Source organism: Ictalurus furcatus, chromosome 18, assembly GCF_023375685.1.
Source record: "Ictalurus furcatus strain D&B chromosome 18, Billie_1.0, whole genome shotgun sequence".
In the NCBI taxonomy this organism is placed as follows: domain Eukaryota; kingdom Metazoa; phylum Chordata; class Actinopteri; order Siluriformes; family Ictaluridae; genus Ictalurus; species Ictalurus furcatus.
In genome coordinates, this window is record NC_071272.1 from 3,810,174 (window position 1) to 3,823,139 (window position 12,966).

At 38.3% G+C, this 12,966-nt stretch overlaps 1 protein-coding gene and 1 long non-coding RNA gene across 3 annotated transcripts; one reads left to right on the forward strand and one right to left on the reverse strand.

The window, feature by feature from the left end:
* Positions 1-3,449: 3,449 nt before the first annotated feature.
* LOC128622409 (glutamine synthetase-like) lies at positions 3,450-8,419 on the reverse strand. Of its 2 annotated transcripts, XM_053648885.1 has the most exons (8): positions 8,150-8,198; positions 7,240-7,294; positions 6,655-6,853; positions 5,664-5,825; positions 5,421-5,567; positions 5,049-5,176; positions 4,272-4,471; positions 3,450-4,187 (listed from the first exon to the last, which is right to left on the reverse strand). In XM_053648885.1, exons 3-8 carry the CDS (start codon positions 6,824-6,826, stop codon positions 3,854-3,856), a joined length of 1,143 nt encoding a protein of 380 aa, XP_053504860.1. In that variant the 5' UTR covers positions 6,827-6,853; positions 7,240-7,294; positions 8,150-8,198; the 3' UTR covers positions 3,450-3,853. The 2 variants fall into 2 exon arrangements, with proteins under 2 accessions (XP_053504860.1, XP_053504859.1); XM_053648884.1 differs by lacking the exon at positions 7,240-7,294 and having other exon boundaries at positions 8,150-8,419.
* Positions 8,321-10,576, forward strand: LOC128622411 (uncharacterized). The gene is made up of 2 exons (XR_008388396.1): positions 8,321-8,427; positions 9,543-10,576. It is a non-coding gene; the product is annotated as an uncharacterized LOC128622411 (long non-coding RNA).
* Positions 10,577-12,966: the final 2,390 nt, after the last annotated feature.

A 12,966-nucleotide genomic window follows, 5' to 3' on the forward strand; every position in this document is an offset into this window, starting at 1 on the left:
ATCTTTCATGCAATCAACCGAAACTGAAAGAACAGACACTGTCATGTCTATCTATGGTCCAGAATTAGACACCTCCCCTTAGTTTCAAGAATGATCATTTCTTTGTCTTAAGGGTGTACAAATTTTTGCAATCGTACATTCCAGAGCAGGGTTTTTGGGGGGTTTTGGGGTTTTGTTTTTTTTTTGGTCGAAAATAATTCCATTGACCCTGTCAGAACATTTTTATTTTGATGAACCTTGTCCAACTATTATCTATTATATACCTCATCGGTTATATATGTGCAATAATATATTGTCTATTTATTGGAGCTAGACACGTTTTTATTGCTTAACTTTCCACCAACAGAACACATTAAGTCTTAAGTTGACATTATTTATAAAGCTATTTGTTTGTGAGTTGTTGAGGTTTGGATTAAATCCATTCGATTCAAGTAACCAGTCAAACAGGCTAATAACTATAAGAACTCAATAATAAATAGAGTAACTTTTATAAACCAGCTTGTGATTTGTACCATTGTATAAAAATTGAAAAAAGAAATAAATTTTAAAAAATCATCTGACTGTCTAGCTTGGCTTCGTGGATCCCACTGCTCATTTTTTTTAATTAGAGTATAATAATGTACTAAGTTAGTTAGAAATAGAATACAATAAAAATCGTACCTTCTTTCTGATTTGTACCTCCACTCGTGTGCAAGAAAGAAGATCACTTCACTTCAAATGTCACTGTTATGGTTAAATTAAATGACAACCATGATGGATTTTCAACCCTCACCCATATTTTATGAAAAACACTCTCCAGTCTCTTGGGCATGCTGACAGCTGCAGTTTGTCTCTACAGCAGGCCTGGCTTATGTAGTCTAATTCTGTTTGAGCAAAGGGAGCACAGAAAGGACAGCAAATGACATCTAATTCATGTCATCCGCAGGCATTTATTATTCTGAAGGTTCTAATTTCCAGCACTTTTCACCAACATCCTGTGAAGATAGGATGGAGAGAAAAGAGAGATGTTAATCCTTACTGGAGGCCGATTTCTGATTTGATCTGATACATATTGCACAGCACATTGTTTGTTTAACCTTATCACAGTTTTATGGTAGAAGGTAGCAACACATAGTAGATCACTCCAACATTTTTTCCTCTGGGTTTCATTGACATGATAAATTCTTTAAAAGCTTATTCTGGTAACGATTAAGCAACACAATCTTTAATTATACCACATTAGTTTATACCACATTAGTTTGTATCAATGCAGTGCAAGGCATCCTAGAATCAAGGTGTGTAGAAATATAATCAGAATTTGCTTTTGCCCATATAGTTCAGCCCAAATGCAGACACTAGCTCTAAATTTAGCTAGACTGATATGCATACATATGTATACCAATACGTAAAAGGCACATCTATAATGTATTATAGGAACATCTAAAATGCATTATCATGTTGCAAAATGTAACTATGGCTGACATACACTAAGTCTACACACATAGCAAAAAAATAAAAATCCCATTATATTATGGCTACTATGTAAGGGAGGAAAAACCCAAATGCTTATACCATGCTAGATTACATAAAAAAATCCAAATTGTGACTGCCTTGCCTGCTTATGACCTTTAAAACCTTTTTGGTATGAGATGCACATTTAACAGCACAGAATAAATTTAATTGGAAAAATCTGACCGTACGGGATCACTGATTTGCACATAAAAAATACCTGAACCAGAGTGCTGATTGTTTTAAATACACATGCTCTACATGTCTGTAGCTTTAAATTAATTTCAATTTTTAAAAAAAACAAAACAAAAAAACATCTATTTCTGGAATGGCTTAAACAAACTACCTGTCAATACAATTCGACCACAAACTGATGTTCTTTTTGTCAATAGTAGGTCTAGAGGCTTTATGCTAGACTATAGGATAAGAATGCACATCTAATATTAAATAAATAAATAAACAAACAAACAAAATCCTAATAAATACAACAGGGCTACAGGATGTCATGTTATGAACCGTAAGCAGCACTTAGATGGTGAGTTTAAGAATATTATTCATAGATTAATAACAGGGATTTCATACTGCAACTTGATTTCTTATATGACTCAGGGTCCTCAAGATGCAGTGCTTGCATGTGCTGCCCCCTTGTGGAATTTGCTCTGAAATGAAGTGGTTGAGTTATATACACACACACTGATACATTCACACAAGCTAACTATTGTTTTCTTTTGCATTTGCATTGCATGTTGTCACATCCTAAAACAGACCACAAATAGATAGAAAGCATCCTGTTCTTACCCTGTAATTATTTAATTATTGCTCAGTGCATTTATTGAATTTTATTTATTGCTATCCGTATTACTTAAATGTCTTTCTGCTCTTTTATCCTCCATTAGTAAGTCTGAGCAATAGTGTATAAATATGGGTCACATTTGGCAGCAGACTCATGTTTAGCTATTCTCCAAATAGCTGAACAAGGATGCAGATGCGTACTCCACAATTAGCCACTGTTGAATCCTCTTCTGGTTGTCCTGACCACTGGGAGAATCTGATGTAATAGATATTATGCATGTGTAATTTTTTCCCCCCGATATGCCTATTGTGGTGGTAAGAAGATCAGAGGAAAAAAAGAACGGATTTGTGTGTGTGCTTTTGGCCTGGAAATGGTCAAAAATTGAAGTGTGCCTAATATTACCCAAACTTGGACAAGTTGTTGTCCCCCGCTCTGCCATGAAGATGAACCCAAACAACAAATAATGGCTTGGTTGAGAAGGCTGAGATGGAATTCTTAAATTAGTATCATGTTCATTGTTAGGCCACCAGTATTGTTGGGTGAGGGTCCCATAGATTACTATACTGTATGTTTCTGGGTACTGGATGGCACCATATGACGGTACCGTAGTACCCGATGCCATTGGTACTGTCTGTCAAATAGCCACAACAAAGCGAGTGGATGCTGACTGAACAAAGTAATCTGCAGCTGAAAATAGTGTATGTTAGAGAGCTTGTTGAGTCTTCTCTAGTTGTCCTGACCAGTAAAAGTGTCAGAAATTGAAATGACGCAAGCATAGTTTTTCTATGGCTATATAGATTAATATGGGAGTGTATTCGATACAATGCGTTTACCACGTCTGATGTCAACTGGATAGTAATAATTTATTCATTCATATTCAGCAACTGTTTTACCCTTGCCAAGCTATGGTTTAAATGGTTATAGAACCAACTCATGCAATTAAAGATGCTATTTAAACTCTATAGATGGGTCCTTTCTGAGCATACAGACTAGGAGGGAGGGTGCTCAGAGGAAAATCACTGCTGTATGTTTTTTATTTTATTCATTTGGATGGTTGGTTATTCATAAATAATTCTATTTATTGTTTCCCTGCTTTGTTGCTTTCATCATTGCTCTCCATATAGACACATATACACTTACTCAAGGAGGATATGCTTTGAATAAGTCATGGACTCCTTTGTTTTTAATAAAATGTGAAATTTGAATAACAATAATTTCTTAGGCTTAAGATACGGTGCAAGTCAAACTTATGTTATAGCACTGCTAATGTCACAGTTTTCCCAGACACTTTCAAAATTGCATTATTCCACATTTTTACAGAGTGGCATCGTACTGGTATAGACACTGGCATAATTATGTGCATTTGGTATAATTATGTGCAACGTCTTGCCTTACAACAAATCGCTTGTGTATCATTTCAGCATTTTTAAGAGTATGCTTTAACTAGCATGGATCTATTATCTAGTATATAGAGTATATACGTATATTCAACATATAAAAAAAAAATCTATAAGCTATATATTATATATCCAGTAACATTAGACCATGTTTATTAGTATTATTTGGAGTGTTTTACTCCAAATCATTAGTATCCAGATCATTCAAGACATCTTCCTCCTCTTCCTCCATTAGGGAGGTCTGAGCAATAGCACTGGTCACAGCATATGGGTCACAGTTGGCGGCAGGCCGGCGATCCTCCAAATATCCCCGTTTGTCCCTGCCAACCTGCAGGGGGATGCGGATGCTGACTCCACGATCAGCCACTGCAGCTGAGAACTCATGGATGCTGGAGGTCTCGTTAAAGCCTGTGAGTCTCCTCTGGTTGTCCTGACCACCATGAGGATCTGAGACTCGGATGTGCTGGACATGATGTGCGCGTAATTTTTCTATGATCTTCTCTATATGCCTAATATAGTGGAGAGAAGCACAAGGACATGCATTAGGACATACCTGTTTGTGTTTGCATATCCATGCACACAAATTTACTCACTCAAGACCTCCTTCTGCTCTAGTGGCCTCGGTGCTGAAGTTGGTGTGGCAGCCAGCTCCGTTCCAGTTCCCTGGGATGGGTTTGGGGTCAAGAGTGGCAATTACACCAAAGTCTTCACACACTCTGTGCAATAGGAAGCGCGCCATCCACAGGTGATCTCCTACTTCAATTCCTTCACATGGACCCACCTGGAACTCCCACTGTATTGAGACAAGCAAAAATGTTCAGCGACGTGTATCTTCGAACCTTTCACGTGTTCAAAAGGCCGTATTCAGATTTGGTGACTTAGGTCAAAAGTTTACATTGATACTTACGTGGGTAAATTTGTGCATATTCAAACATTTTTGATTTTCTGGGCTCTTCATTCAGATTTTTCTAGAGTAGAAGCATCTGAGACTTTCTAAAGCATCTAAACAACCACGTATTAATACAAGCACTTACATACAAGCAGTCCTAACTGTAATTATAGCTGATAAAATAGCCCATGATCCAGCACAGTGTTTTGGTTTTTTAAAATTTTTTTGCTAAACCTAATACGACTCCTCACTTGAGCCAATATCACGCAAAAAAAATGGTCAGAATCACATGTAACTGAAACATGCCTACTTGTTGAGTAAACTCTGCCTCAAGTGTGCAACTCATGAATAAACTCTGAATAGAACTTACGTCTGTAATTAAATCTGAGGTCTGAATATTGATGTGTGCGATTGTGGTATTGAATCCCCAAAATCTGAATACGGCCCATAATGAATGGAATGAATGGACGCTGGAAGTTACCTGAGAGGGCTTGACCTCAGCATTGGCACCACAAATTTTGATGCCTGCATAAATGCATGCTTTATAGTGACACTCTACAATGTCTCTGCCATAGGCCCTATCTGCACCCACACCACAGTAATATGGACCTGATAAAAAGATAAGAAAAAACATTTTCTGCAGATGATATTTACGTCGACAGAAACATTAGACACAGGTTCAGCTTCAAAAGCTACAGTATACTTTCTGTCTGAGCTTTTCCCAAGTTTACCTATAACACATTAAAATGTGTAAATACCTGTTAATCGCTAGGACAAGCACTATCCTTTTGTGTTTCATAATAAAATGCCTAAGCATCTACTTCAGCTCTCTGACATAAATTTAATTTCTCACCTTGAGGTTTGGGGTAACCTTTTGATGGCCAGGCGTAAGGATGTCCATCTATACCCAGCAGCGTATACTCCTGCTCCATCCCAAACCATGGGTGGAAGTCCTTCACCTTCTCCATGATCTTCTTGCAGACATGCCGATGATTAGTGTCTACACATGAATACAAATCAAAATACAGTTTAAAAAAAAATTTAAAAATCAATAATAAAATCAACCATTAATCAAATGAGCTATCTTTGTCTATACCTGCAGGTTTGCAGTTGTGCTTGAGCACCTCACAGAGCACCAGTTTGTTGGGGTCCAGAGTGAAAGGGTCTCTGAATATACATACTGGAACCAGGATCATGTCGCTGCTAGAAGTCCCAGCTTGGTTAGTGCTAGAGCCATCAAAGTTCCACTCTGGTATATCTAGCAGAAAAGTTCAGCTGTGATCAGATATGTCAAATATAAATTCCTTACCATTGTACAAGTACTTATTAAATACAAAGAAAAACATGCACTTGTTGAAGTACAGCTTCAGATTCTTTATTTCAAATACAAAAATAGAACACTCAAGAAACAAGAAAGAATCACAAAAATAGTCCATCAAACGATGTTAGGTCTATGTGTTTGTTTTGACAGAGAAGTAAAGTTCAGTTTTTTTCCCCCTTCATTTTTGCTGTAAGAATCATGAATGTACAAAAAAGTCAATCACACTTAAAATGTAAAAATTTCCAAAAATAAATACATTCACCCCCTGTTCCAGGGAAAGCTTGTATAAATGTACATGATAAGCCACCCTATCTTACAAAGGTTAAAAAATGACATCAATAAGGTTTCATTTTTGGCATCAAGTTATTTGCTGTTAAAAATGTTTTAAGCTGGATTTGGACTTTTGTGGAACCAAATGTACCACTGATGTAAAACACACAGAATAGTATGAAAAATAGATTTATTTCTCGTCCAGACTGTAGATTTATGCAGACGATTGTATTACTGGCAGTCATGTCAGGTGATTACACATGGACATATATCTGTAGTGACTGAGAAGGTGCACATGAAATACAGTCATGGGTGTAATGAATGTAAAAGAGGTAGATTATTTACACTATCATCTTATTTTCCCAAAATGCCTATGGATTGAATAGCTAGACTAAGCACATATTTTCCAACTGACAGAATCTTAATTTTAGTCTCGTTAGGGTCTAGAAAATAATTCTCGATTATAGCATAATTTCAGACTAGGTTCTTGTGATACCCTCAATGCTGATGGGTTCAGACTCCAAGGTTCGGGTTTTGCTCCGAAGGCTCTCCCCAGAGCCATCAATCCAAACATAGGTGACCAGACAGAGACCTCCTTGAGGAAGGCTGAGGTAGTGGGAGCGTAGTACTTTATTTAGCTGAGAGCTGACGGACAAGGAGGACGACATGGCAACACTTGCGACAGTTGAGGTAGACTGAAAAGGAGCAAAGCACAGAGATGCTGTAAAAATAGAACACTAGAAATGCTAAGCAAGAAAAGTAGCACGGTTCAGTGGGAGTGTGATGTGGTCCAACACGATTTGGAGTTAATTGTTTTCCAATGACAGTATGTCTTAAATTATGTGAAGCATCCATCATTGAAATGATAACATACTAGAACAAGCCCTTTAATATAACCCTGTGCTGTTATTGAAAAAATAATCAACACCTTCTGGCCAATCCGATTCCAGAATTCAACAGCGGTGTAGTATAATACATTTTAATAATTAGCAAAAATACATTGCTTGCAAATAATTAGATAAATCATACATAGAGCACTCAATACCTAGAACAGACAAAAATTTCGAATTCTCCCTCTTACCTGTACTCAAATGAGACAGCGAAACCTGATTATGATTCCTGCATTTAAATGTTGCCTGTGATGTAAAAAAAAGAAAAGAAAAAAAAAGCCACACCTACTGCAGGTTCATTTCTGCTTACCTACAGTAAGACCGCTTATTCAGACAACCCAAACCAATTTTTTGTATAAAATTGTACACGTCTCACTTCTTTCTTTGACCAAAAAAGTTACTTGTTTTGTGTAACATGTTAGCTAATTTAAAAACTGCCTTTACATAAGATAAACACTAGCTCAAACACTAGTCATGAATCCATTTGCTGAACTACAATTACTGATGCATGACTGTTGAAATACAAATTACTCTAATTTGCTGAGGCCAGTTATCCACTTTATTCAACGCACAATTACATGCTATACCAGGAACCACGAGAGTGATGAGAGAGCTCAGTTTTATTGCAGAGCGAGACATGGACACCCAGCGAGGCCGCAGAGGGACAGAACTGTTCATTAAGTCCCGTCTAGCTTCACTTCACAAGTAACCAAGGGTGTAATCTGTTTGAAAAGCTGATTGAGAAGTGAGCCATGTTGAAGGCAGCAGTGCTGCTTCAGCTGAACTAACATTAGCTTTTTTTGTTGTTGTTCTCAATAAATGGGAAAACTAAACGGATTTGTGTGTGATGTGAACATATGTATTATCTTATTGTCACTGCACTGATTGTATTGCATCATATTTCCATCTAGTTATTCCGACAGTGAACGGTTGCTACTAAAAAGTGCTGAATTTGCATGGATTAGAACAAAAAAAATTTTTTTTTTATAAAATAACTAAAGGATTGTACATTTTATTACACATTTATTAATTATAATGATATTTATAATTACAATTTCTATTCGAAAACAATGCAAGAAATACAAGATTATGACAACATACTCTGATACAGGCTTCATGTGACGACAGGGACTGTCAGAAGTATGGACAGCAGTAATCTACTTACTGACCTTATTGTGAATAAGACAATATTGTGATTAAGGTGTTTACATGAGTCACTTTTAGAATAGAATACTTGAAATAGAATACTTTCCTGTTCCCGTTTTACATGTTCTAGAACATAGAGCGATTAACGGCACACGTCATTACGTCCCCGCGCCACGCCGTCCGACGTTCCCTACAGAATTTCACGTATCGACATACAGTTGGTCTTCGTTATGGTACCGTATACAGTTTTGGGTGCTTTTATTTTTAATTTTACAAAAGGTTCAAGTGCGGTTAATTATTTGTCATGCTATACGTGCTAACAGACGACTGCTTGAGGCCATGGGCTGTATCCCAGACCGCGCACTTACCTGCTATATAGTAGCCAAGATACATGTATTTTTCCTGCTATATTGTAGGTAAGTACGCTGTTTGGGACGCAGCCGTGCTCTCTTGTTTGCCGTAAAACGGTCGAGCGCTGCCGTGTGTGTACGTGTCCTGTCGCAAAATGCGGTGAAAACTCTCAAACGACGTTAATACTGTGATTAAGGTGTGTACATGTCTGTAACACACGTCGATAATGTGACTAAAACAGGAATATCCACACGTCTCAATTCCATTTGTGTTTACTTCGAGTATGACTTTAGTCGGATTAAGATCATCAATAATCGCTGTTTACATGCTAGTTTCTTAATCAGAGTATCGTCTTAATCAGGTTCATATTGGATTATTGTTGTCCACGTAAACCAACTGACAGACGAATAAAATATCAAATTTGAATACGTTTAATTTGTACATTTTAATATACATTAATATATTATGATGAAACTGCAATATCAGTACATCATATTTTAACAAAAGTAGATCATATGATATTCTTTCCAAGGTGTCGTTTTCCCCTATCGTTATCATTATTTTAATCTTTTTTATTGTAATAATAGTAATTACATAAGCACACAGGCATGGGTTTTACACCTGCGTTTAAGTGAGCCAGCCTCGGTAGAAACCCAAGTGCAGTACCGCACCGGGTTTGTTACCCAGATGAGGACGGGTTCCCTTCTGAGTCTGGTTCCTCTCAAGGTTTCTTCCTCATATCGTCTTAGGGAGTTTTTCCTCACCACCATCACCACCGGCTCGCTCAATAGGGATAAATTCACACACTTAAAATCTGTATCCTGTGTTTATATGTTTCTGTAAAGCCGCTTTGAGACAATGTCCATTGTTAAAAGCGCTATACAAATAAAATTGAACTGAATTGAATTGAACATAGTGATTGAATGCTCTAGAGTTGTATAGACACTTAAATTGTATTGAATACACTTGATTTCTATTGGTCTCTTTTCAAACATAGGTGTCAGTTTATTCATTTTGCTTTATGCCATTGCTGCACAACTAGCCTGCTGACTCAAGTTCAAGCTCCAGGACTATTCTCAGAACACAGATGACTAACTCAGCGCCAGATGCCCTCTGTATGTTGCTTTCTTCACATTCAGAACTGGGTCAGCCATGTGAAATGACTCTGTCAGCGCCTATACCTCATATTCTAATCACTGCTCATCACTCAACTCGATTACTACAGTGCATCTGTGGATCTGATGATGTGGTGCTTTGCTGTTGTGCTTTGCAGTGCTGTTACAGGCTAAAAGAGCAGTCTCAAGCTGAGACAGCAGCCTTGGGACAAAAATGGGTGAAGAGAAATTGTCATTGTCACCACCCACTCACAGACATCCAAGAAGAAGCCGGTGAAGAAGCTGGTGATGGCTATGGCGTTGTTTGCTCGTTCAGTGTCTTATGTCACATTTTTAAGTGAACCACCTTAACCGTCCACACCCCATTATTCCTTTGACATTGTTGCGATATTGGCATTAATTTAATTAATAATGGCAAAATATGTTCTTGCGTGGGTAGCACTTATGCACACACATGCTGTGTGGGTTGGAGAGAAAGTGACTTACGCTACTCGTCACTTATTTTTGGATAAGATAGATTGGGAACTCTAGGTGAGAAATCACCATTTTATATTTCCTCGAGTAGAAAGGTGTGGGTGGGTGTTGTTTATGCAAGACATTTCTTTCACAGTGGCACATTTGTTGACATAAACATGGACAATTAATCAAATTAACAACTTACCATATAAAGCACGGATTAAAGACTGCTTTTTAGTCTAGTCGATTAGGTTTCCGGGTAAGCAAAACATGCACATTGGGCAGCACATTGGAGCTTTTATCTGCCCAGTGGGCTAGCTAGTGAATTTATGATTTGTCCACCGCTTTGTAATAATGTGCATCTTCAGAAAGTCTCACTTTAAGCCTTCTGAAATTAATAATGAGCTGTATTGGTTCTGTAGTTTGAGTGTCCAGTCCACAATGCATCAGCTTATTTATAGTCATTGTTATTGTTGCTTTGTTTTATTCATTTAAAAAAAAAAATATACATATATATTCAATATCAGTGGGAAATACAACAGACTAGTTATTTTTTAACATAAATAACACATGTATTTACATCTACATTTAGTCATTTGGCAGACATTCTCATCCAGAGCAACTTGCAAAAACACAGTTGCTATTTTTCTTTAAATGGACCACATATGTGTACGGAAACATCCAACAGCAATCTAGTATCTAGTGAAGAAATCCTTTCGAAACATCACATGAATAAAAATAGCACCTCAGTCTCTTGCCAAATACAACAACTCATACACACCATACAGAGAGCGTTTATATTAAAAACATCTAAACTTCACTGTTAATAAACGAAAACATTTACAATCATTGTCTGGTAAAAGGCAGTGTGTGGCATAGTATAAATTAAATATGCTTAATGTGATAACACATAGTTCATTATAGAGCCCGTTTCCATCCTCGTTAATTTCATGCCTTCCTGACTATGCGGCAAGTCTTCTTCCATCTGAGTCTATCTGACCTCACAGACGTGCTGCTGACTCTCCACGGGCCATGGCAGATACGGGCACTGAAAGGAGAGAGAAACAGAAAAACACTCAGTTTAGAGGAATAATGCAGCATATTTTATCCAAGAAACCTATCCCTGGAACACTGGGCATGTGACAGGGCACCATGCGCACAAACATTCATACACTCATTCACACCTAGAGGAAACAAAGCACCGAACAGCATGGTACCAGGAAACAGGTGAACCTGGAGGAAACCCATGCACACACGCAGAATATGTAAAACTTCACACAAACAACAATGCAAGCACAGGGTTGAACCAGTGACCCCAGATCTGTAAGGTGGCAACGCTACTTGCTGCACTACCATGTTGCCCTTGATCTATATCTATAATTACTGTTTGAAGAAAATTGATACAGTATAACTTGAGGGTTTGCCAAAATTCTTCCAAAGTGGTAGAGTCTGAGGAGTGCTGAATAAACAGCGTATAAAATCGCTTTTTTTAATTATTTTTTTAGACAATCACTATTGAGTTTTAAACTCAACATCAGCAATAGAATGCTTCATCAGGTGCTTAGCAACAGACTTTTCATGGCTGAGCAGCCAGACACAAGCCTAAGATCACCATGTGCAATTATAGCTGGGATTTTTTTTATAGTTAAAAAAATAATCATTTGGATTCTAAGCTCAAATGGAGCAACTTTTACTGGAAGAACTTGACTGGTCAGCCCAAAGCCTTGCCTCCAATGCCAATGAATTGTACATTTTACAAATGATCTCACCAATGCTTTCATGGCCAAATGGAACTGAAGTGTTGTTCAGTAAATTTACAAAAAGTGTTAAACCTTTCCAAAAATAAGGAATACCAAGTATGAGGTGGGAATATATCTTGGATGAGATAGCAGTCTATTGCAGGACACATTTCACACACATTTGCACATTGATTCACACCTGTGTCAAGTTAGTGTTGCCAATCCACCTACTGGGTTGGTTTTGGAGGCAGTCTATATGGACACAGGGAGAACACTTTGCACTATTGGGAAAAGTCTGTTCGGGGTGGGTTAAGGGTTTTAGTTTTGCAGATTTTTCTGCCCTTGATATTTTTTCTTAACATTTGATATTTTTTCATAAAACATCACAGATAGTTAGACTTAACTTCAGTTACAATGCCATGGATATGTTAACAGCATGACAACTGTGGTATGGTGTGAGGGTTATTATAATACATGCATTATAGAGTGGTGCACACAAGCTCAAGAAAAACAAGCAAGCAAGCAAACAAACAAACAAAAAACAACCTCACCTGGAGCGCCACGTCCGAGCGGCTCTCTTGTGCGGTTTGGCCGCCTGCGCCCGGTACTGAATCAGTCCGCATACCAGGTCGTGTGCTATCATCACGTACAGCAGGAAGATGAGCACCGCAGGGTCCATGACACTGTCCGAGGGGTGCAGGGAGGTTATCCGCGGTAAAGCCTCTGCCCGGTGGCTCCTGCGCGTGCTCATAGGAGCGTTTAAAACGCGTGGGCTGCGTGCGCGCGAGACGCTGTCATTTACTGTCCTCCCATCCCAACCATTCGGTCTGCTTCTTCTTCTTCTTCTTCTTCTCTGCGGTCTGAACATTCCAGCGTGAGCACACACACACACACACACGCGCGCGCGCGCGCTCATGCACCGTCACTGTAATTATTGCGGTTGTGGATTTCTTATTGTTTTCATCTCGTCTGCTGGGTTCATGGTAGCTACTGGTGCTCCTGAGGTGCACGCGAGGACAGAAGCGCGAGGATGTTGCCTTGGAGACATTACACCGTTGCTAGGGGTGTCGCCATGCACTGTTTCAGCGTTTAGCACAGACCTACAAATTAT

Coding starts and splice junctions, on each gene's coding strand:
- LOC128622409 (XM_053648884.1), bottom strand. CDS start 6,826: ATGTCGTCCTCCTTGTCCGTCAGCTCTCAGCTAAATAAAGTACTACGC. Junction 4,472..5,048: donor CTGAGGTCAAGCCCTCTCAG/GTAACTTCCAGC, acceptor GTCTCAATACAG/TGGGAGTTCCAGGTGGGTCC. Junction 4,188..4,271: donor AGAGCAGAAGGAGGTCTTGA/GTGAGTAAATTT, acceptor CCACTATATTAG/GCATATAGAGAAGATCATAG.